Raw genomic sequence first — 7,855 nt, forward strand, 5'->3', positions numbered from 1 at the left:
GCGATCGAGAGACGGGAGGGGCGGGGCGGGCGAGTGAGTCATGATGCATGACATCTCATTTCGATTGTCGGAAACTAGCCTTCTTTCTGTGAGATTTTTTCGCTCTTCTTTTCTTCTTCTCCATCTGATCTGGCTACGAGCATACCGTAACTTCTCCCCTGAGCTCTCCCACTTTCTCTTTTTCCTCATGTCACCTGCTGTTTTCTCAATCAGTCGCAGTCACCCTCTTGAAAAACGCAGAAGCTCTTCATCTCTTNNGCACTCCGGTCTGCAAAAGTCTTGGAGTATTACCACCCATCGACCTTCCCTTTCTATATCTCGACAAGATGAGGCAACTAACAGAAGAAGAAGTGAAGCTTGTCTTTGAAAAACTCTCCAAGTTGTAAGTTCCCATTTCGATTCCCTGCGGTCAAAGAAGTTTTCAACTTGAAAGCCTTTTTCGCCGGCGTTCTTCCGAGGTCTACCTCTGTGTAGGGACTTCCTTTTCGATCACTCATCTCCCTCTGTTGTGTATGTACGCCTTCCTCACTTCCTCTCAATTTTCCTCTCTTCCGGATGAGTTTCGCATGTGTACCTCGCAGCCTAGTCAACTCAAAACTGCTGCTGTCTTTCCGTACTGCAGAGAGAGGGATTGTAGCCGATCTTCTGTCTATGTCAGATTGTCTCGTCTAGTCTACGTTCAGTTCCGCGTCTTTTTCTCAACAGAGGACTTCTGTCCATTTCTGTTGTCTCGCCCATTGCAGCGTTGGAAGTAATCTAATGCAGATCGTTGATAATCAAGCACAGCCTCACGTCTTTCGGTTACATCGTGATCGAGTCTTCTATATGAGGTGAGTGTATGATGATATGTGTCTTTTCCGGTGTATGTACACTTCGCCGTCCAGAGGAAAAGAGATAGGGTCTTGTTACGATTGGTTCTGGTTCAAGACATCTCCACGTCGCCTCGTTGTTCACAAGAGGTCACGCATGGGACAGAAGATGACAGACGAAGAGAGAAAGAGTTCTTAATCATTCACATTCGTTCATAAAATCTCTCCGGAGATACAGAGATAACGCTGATATATCTGCTATATATATGTCGCTTGAGTTCTCTCTTCCTGCCTGTTCATATCCAGACCTTCTTCCCAACACCTATGCCGTCGTATTTCTCTCTCTGCTTCTTTACTTTTTAACTCGACTTCGTTGTGTACCCTCTCTCCAGAAGATCGGTCTTCTTTCTTCTTTCCTAATGGGTTGTCTACAAACCTTCAGATATACAGAAGGCAGTCTATACTTGGTCCCTCCCTAATCTCAGAAGTTCCCCAGTGTCTTGTTGTTCTCCTGTCTCTCTCGTTATGTCTCTCAGTCTTCATGTCGATTTCTTTCACTGAATGCCTTCTTTGTTTCTTCACTTTTCAATCTTCAAGATGAAGTTCCGAGGAGGTTCTTTAGATCTGAAACTCATTATACAGCACATACGCATGCAGACATCTGCACTTCCCTCACACACCCGAAGTTATGGAACGGGGTGTCTGCACAAGGCGTCTTCCTGCCTTCTTCTTGTTTCTTTCTCTTCTCACCTGTGTCGTAGTCTCGGTCGTTCATTCTCTTATCTTTCTTTGTTTGACTGTTAGTGAAAAGGTGTTGAAGATGGCTGGATGTATACCCCGGAAAAGTCTTGTAAGTTTAATCTCTATGCGAAGAGAGAGAGAGGAAGAGGTAGACGAGAAATAAACAATGTTAACGGAATCGTTGAAGCGTCTGATGTGCTTGGACAAGTTCCTGTATCCATCTATCCATTTGTCGCCTAAGAGGTTCTCCTCTATCATTTACATACTAGATTCTCATTCATAGGCTTACGGCTGTATCTCTGACAGGGCGTGCAATCGGAGTTTCTGTGTAGAATCCCTTCCTTTATGTCTTTCGAGTTTTCTTCTCCTTGCAATGAAAAGACAGGACAGAAATTTCTCTCTTCTTAAGTTTGCTTCCTTCTTGATGGTCAAGATCTCTTCATGCTTTCGACAAAACATCTGTCACTCTCTCGACGTAGTATCATTCCTCCTGGGTGTATAGATAGATAGTTAGATTAAAGATAGATAAGTAGATAAATTTCAGTGAAGGTGTTGATATATGTGTATATATGTATGTATATCTTGATAGATAGTCGGTGTGTACGCAGGCACACAGGTTTGTAGAGTCAAGTAGATGCTTTGCAGAGGACGGAGTTAAGTTATCTTTTCATTCCCTCTCTCTTTTCTCTCTGTGTTAGTCTGTCTGTTTCCGGATACTTCCCAGGAGAAAGCTCAGTATCTTTTCTTACCTCGCGTGTTCATGATTGATCAAGGTGTGTGCCTGCCTTTGCATGTCTACGCCATATCATTCTCTCTTCTATCTAGGACGTTTGTGTACCATGACTCCAGACATCTAAATCTCTCTTCTGTATTACTTCATTCAAACGGTCTTTCGCTTCTATCTCTTCTTTCTATCTCTCTCTCTCGTCTTTCCCTCTTTTTCATCTAATGATGTCATGTTCTGTTCACTTCAAAACTCGCGCTCAACAAAACTCTTCCCAGAATCTTCTTTGGGGTGTATATACACCTCAGTCATCACCTTGTTAGTACCACCCCTCTTTATCTTCAAGATGACGTACTTTTTCTTTCCCTTTTGTCCCCTTCCCTCTTTTTTGTTTTGGGCCTCTCTTTATTATTCTTTTCTTTCATTTTGTCTCTCTCTCTGTGTAGCTTCTCGCTGGCGTCTGCATAGGAAAGTTCACTAAGAGCAGAAAATTTCGGTTACAGGTGACTGCATTAGATCTTATCTCAAGATATTCTCGATATAAAATCTGGTTGAAACCTGGTGGAGAACAAGCTTTTGTCTACGGAAATCACGTCATCAAAGTAAGAAAGAACAGACGGGACACGTCTCTCTTTATTCTCTTTGTGCTTCTTCTTGTTCTTCTGATCGAGAAATGAAAGGCAAAAGAAGGTGATTGACTCCCGGAAAGAACTCATTCATAGCTTTTCTTCATCTCCTAGGTGGATGAATGCTATGAGGGATCCTTTTCCCTTCTTCACATCAGTGTACAACAACCGCCAGAACCTCAGGTGTACATACACCTCGTTGATCACTATATACGGAGGGGCGTCTGTGTACAACGCCGATACCTTCCAAATGCCCGAAGAGACAACCTTCTCGAATGTTTGTATGTATGCTGGCTTAGATATGTCTGTCTATAGATAGAGCTACATATCTAGTTAATTGTCTCAAAGTCTATGTACATACGTGGTTTACAAGTACTTTCTCCTTCTTTCATCTTTGTATGGAAACTGTGAGGGCGGATGGTAAATGATTTCCCTGCTATCTCCGGTCATACTGACCATCTTCTCTTCATATGCTTTTCTCATATCGTCTTTTCCTATTTTTTCCTATATTAGCCTGCTTCTGTATCCTCTCTGCTACCTATCTACCTGTATCTATGTATGCGTTCCAAAACTCCTCTCTGCGATGAATCTTCGTTCTTTATGATCTTTTACCCTTCTCAGTTATCGCAGCTACGTGACTTCCAACACCTCACACACCGTCCGTGGAGATGACACTTCTCTCTGATACAGAGGTGAACGAGTCTTTTCTCTTTCCTTGTTTTGTTCTTCTCCTTCTTTCTCTCTTGGTCGTAGCGTCATATCGGAAGAATCACAGCAGACATTCCTCAGAATGCAGGGGTGTGTATCTATTCCTTGAATAATGATCTACCTCTCGGTTTTGGGATGGCTGCTCGAGGGACGCAAGAGATCCACGCGTCTGATACAGAAGCTATTGCAGTCTATCATGTATCCGATGTTGGAGAATACCTACGTGAAGAAGCTGACCTTGTATAAGCCGACAACACAAAGGAAAAGAAAAGATGTGGGAGAAGGTTTCTCAATCGAAGAGAAAAGAAGAAGAAGAAAGAGAAAGAAAGCAAGAAAGAAAGAAGGAAAGAAAGGTTTTTTGGTTGCAGAAAATGGACTGGTGTCTCTGATGGATCTTCGTCAAGAGGTTTGTCAGTTCTTCTTCCTCTTTTTCTTTTTCTTTTCGAAGAATACAAAAGAAGAGAAAAGGTCTTTGTTCGAGTGACGGATATCTCGGCTGAGATTTCTTTCTGTCTTGCCCCCCTGATGTCTCTCTCTCGATCAATGTGTATGTGTGTGATTTGGTGAGACTACGCCGTAGTGTCTCATGAAAGTAGATTGCATTCTTTTCTTTCGTTCATACAGGACAGTGAGAACATGTCTTTCAATGAACTCTGTCATCTTAGATGATAAGAAACTCTAGAGAGAAAACAAGAAGAAGAAGGAAGGAGGAGATTGACAATTCCTATCTTGAGCAGAATCAACCTCGACTGGGGGGATTCATCTCCAAAGAGATTTGGTCCAAATAAACTCCTCTAGCTTTTTCTATCATGGTAGTGTATGTACATACATGCTTGTGTATATAGAGGTATGTCTCTACATACATATGCAGTGAACGCGTTGTATTCAGAGATACTTCACTCGAGCTCTTTCGTTACGGTCACGTATTTAAAGACGTTTTACAAGAGTTCTTCTGGTGTATCAACACTAGAGATGAAGAAGAGATCTATATTCAAACAAGAATAACGAAGAAGAAGAAAAACAAGTCATCGGAACCTCCTTCTTCTTTAATTCTTTCCCTGTAGGCAGAGAGAGATCCTATCGTATACATTACAGTGTCAATCATCCGAAGAAGAGATACTTTTTTACCGAGGAGTAGAAAAGAGAGAAGTTGTTTGAGAAAGAAAGATACATGTTTCTATGTCTCGACTGTAAAGTGAGGGGGGAGAGGCTATCGAAAAAGAAGTGAACTCGTTGCCGTAAAAGAGAGAGAATGAGAGGAAGAAGGAGAGAGGTCGACGAAATGATTGATATACACTACCCGCGCTATAGAGAGTGATATAGATGCTAAACTCTGCCATGTCTGTACGAAATCTAAGCTGTGAGAAGAAAACGAAAAGAAGAAAACGAGAGAGAAAGAATATCGAGAAGAAGCATGAGTATACCGTTATCGAATGAAACTTAGACAAGGATTCTACACGATACATGCTCTTCTCTCTCGACTCGCTAGCTCCCCATACTGAGGAAGAAAGACAGAAAGAAAAGAGAGAGAGTGGCCGTGTCTATCTATGATCTTCATCATAGCATGGATGTCTATCTTCTGAAGATCGATCAAGCAACCAGCTTAGGCTTCACTGCCTCTTTGAGTGTATGTATATACATCACTAAACACCCCGTCAGGCTTTTACATCTCAGACTTGAGTAGAGCGGTCGTGTGGATATCGAGGCAGGCCACTTTTTTTCTCACCTTTAGCTGCATGTCTCAGTGAGGGCGGCCACCTGATGCCACGTGGAGAGGCCCTTCTGGGGAGTTGCCCGCAGGTGTATATACACCCTCTAAGGAGAGATACAAAGTGGTATTATTCTCTACTTCTTGGGGTGCAGACCTGGAGGTATAGATAGGTGTGTTGTGCCTATTACAGAGGAATGTATGTATATGTTTGCATGCGGGGTGGGCGTATCTATACATGTATATCTGCAGTAGGACTGCAGATATTCTTGTGGAAAGTTTTTTTCCTGTGTGTGTTAGTAACCAATCGTCTATTTGTAGTGGAAAATTTCTGAGCGGAATGGCCAGGCGAGGCCTGCTGTTTTCTCAAGTTGAAAGAAAAAAAACATTTCTTGAAAAGATTCTCATTCAGGTGTACATACATACACATCTCCATGAAAGAAGAAGAAGAGACCAAGAAAGGATCGACCGGAAATCTCATCTCTACCAAAAAACAAAGAATTCACTCATCTCACATATACAACTATACACAGAGAGATATACTACATGTTTACAAAACCGTCACGTCTCTACATATATACATCTCTATATATATTCACGTAGGAATATACACATACATACGTATATATATATATATATGCATATATGTGTATCCATAGATGATATGTGTTGTATGGTCGTGTTTTTCTGTCGTGTTGGTTGTGAAGATTGCTTTTATCTCTAGAGTCCACTACAATTCCTCGTTTCTTTCTTCTCTTCCATTTCTCTGCTTTCTCAACTTCTTTCCTATGAAACTGTCACGTCTTTTTATCTTTCTTCTTGTCCTTCTATCTTTCTCGATGCATGGAGAGAAGACGTACAGATAGAGATCGAGGGGAGAGTAGGTAGATATGTAGGTAGAATCGATGTCGTTGTATATGTGTAATATATTATCTACTCTTCAAGAGAAACATCATTCTACACATGCAGAGACAAGCAAGGAGGCCTATTATCATGGCGACTGCTATAGTTGACTGGACGATAACATTAAGCTTCATTAATCCCGCAAAGAGAAGACTCTCGGCCTCAGGAAATTCTGTTAGAAGAACGACAACAACTCGCCGAGTTTCATTCCTGTTGAGACAAAAAAAGGAGAGAAAGAAAACCAATAGAGGAAGAAAACGGACTATGACACATAGGTATGGTGTATATACACCCGATGAAAAGGAAGAAAGAATGAAAAAGTCAATGGATGGATATGAATCGATATCGATGTATGACAATGTATGTGGACGTCAATTCATTCCACTTGCGAATCCTTATCGAGAGGGTATCTCTCTCTCGTGAAGAAGGAGAAGAAGAGGTGATGACACTAAGAGACAAAGAGAGAAAGGAAGAGAGAGAAACAGAACGAATGAGAGACAGACAGTTGAGATTCATCTATGGCATATAGGTATGGATACAGATATACATCTATCTGTCATACATGGAGATATATATTTGAAAGGAGAAACTCTCTCTGCATGGAGTTGGGTTGTCGAGCAATACTATAGAAGTTCATTTATCTACTTCAATTCTCACCACGTCATCTTCGGTCCTGTAAGATTGCTAGATATGTGACACATATTTCATTCAGCTCCACGCCCACAGAGAGAGACAACTCAATACAATTCTTTTCTCTATCATCTTTTGCAGTCTGTTTTATTCATACATCCAAGAAGATCGAATACTAGTCTACTCTACGATCTATGTACATAAGAGAAAGAGAGAAAGAGGGAGATAGATTTTCCGAAGAAGAACGATGATATCAGAAAGGCATGTCTCAGAGAAAACAAGACAGGAAAGGCTCTATCAGGTTCTTCTTCTTCCTCCTCAGGTGTATGTACACCCGCCTACTTCAAATGACTTACTTGTGTTGAAAGGTGAGAGGCGAGTCTCGTAGTTCTTTTGTGAGTTCTTCTGCATAGGATGTGATATTATCGACTTCTGTATAATTGAATCGCATAAGAAATTCATTGAAGGGATTAAGAATGAGAAAGTTATGGTGATCTATATCTTCTTCGAACTTCCTGTCTCTCTCAGACATCTCTTGTCTCTTCATCTTCATCTCTCTCTCTTCTTCATTTCCTTCTTGTGCATTTCTCGAGTTGAAATCTATTTCTTGTCTCTCGATTCCTTCTTCACTTTCAAGAAAAGATGGATTTTCTACAGAGGCTGCTCCTCCTCCGTCTTCTTCATTCATCGTGTCTTCATTTGTGAGGAGTTCTTCGCCTTGCGGTTTCTCATCTAGACTTTCTTCTGTTTTACTTTCTTCTCCTTCGCGTTGCTTCTTCAATCTTTCTCCTTCTTCTTCTACTGTATCTGTCCTTTCTTCACTCATATTTTCGCTTCCCCCTTCGAAGCCTTCCCTCATCGAGTCTTTCTTCTTCCCTGTTGCCATAGATGAAGAAGCAGAAGAAGGAGACAAATTTCTCTTCTCTTCTCTTTTCGGATTCTTCTCTTCATGCTCTCCTGTCTTGATACCTTTCTCTACTTTTCTTTCTATGTCTTCTTTCTTCAC

At 41.4% G+C, this 7,855-nt stretch overlaps 2 protein-coding genes across 2 annotated transcripts; one reads left to right on the forward strand and one right to left on the reverse strand.

The window, feature by feature from the left end:
- The first annotated feature begins 14 nt into the window (after nt 1–14).
- On the forward strand, nt 15–4,215 carry CSUI_010302 (60s ribosome subunit biogenesis protein). Its single transcript, XM_068070407.1, has 5 exons — nt 15–382; nt 744–830; nt 1,614–1,659; nt 2,721–2,876; nt 3,654–4,215. The coding sequence occupies exons 1-5, from the start codon at nt 327–329 to the stop codon at nt 3,852–3,854; spliced, it is 546 nt and encodes a 181-aa protein (XP_067917616.1). The 5' UTR covers nt 15–326; the 3' UTR covers nt 3,855–4,215.
- Nucleotides 4,216–6,047: 1,832 nt separating this feature from the next.
- CSUI_010303 (uncharacterized protein) lies at nt 6,048–7,852 on the reverse strand. Its single transcript, XM_068070408.1, has 2 exons — nt 7,206–7,852; nt 6,048–6,429 (listed from the first exon to the last, which is right to left on the reverse strand). Exons 1-2 carry the CDS (start codon nt 7,733–7,735, stop codon nt 6,246–6,248), a joined length of 714 nt encoding a protein of 237 aa, XP_067917617.1. The 5' UTR covers nt 7,736–7,852; the 3' UTR covers nt 6,048–6,245.
- Between the last annotated feature and the right edge of the window lie 3 nt (nt 7,853–7,855).

Source organism: Cystoisospora suis, assembly GCF_002600585.1.
Source record: "Cystoisospora suis strain Wien I chromosome Unknown contig_7101, whole genome shotgun sequence".
Lineage (NCBI taxonomy): Eukaryota > Apicomplexa > Conoidasida > Eucoccidiorida > Sarcocystidae > Cystoisospora > Cystoisospora suis.

Coding starts and splice junctions, on each gene's coding strand:
- CSUI_010302 (XM_068070407.1), top strand. CDS start 327: ATGAGGCAACTAACAGAAGAAGAAGTGAAGCTTGTCTTTGAAAAACTC. Junction 383..743: donor TTTGAAAAACTCTCCAAGTT/GTAAGTTCCCAT, acceptor CGCCCATTGCAG/CGTTGGAAGTAATCTAATGC. Junction 831..1,613: donor GATCGAGTCTTCTATATGAG/GTGAGTGTATGA, acceptor TTTGACTGTTAG/TGAAAAGGTGTTGAAGATGG.
- CSUI_010303 (XM_068070408.1), bottom strand. CDS start 7,735: ATGGCAACAGGGAAGAAGAAAGACTCGATGAGGGAAGGCTTCGAAGGG. Junction 6,430..7,205: donor CCTCTCACCTTTCAACACAA/GTAAGTCATTTG, acceptor TTGTCTCAACAG/GAATGAAACTCGGCGAGTTG.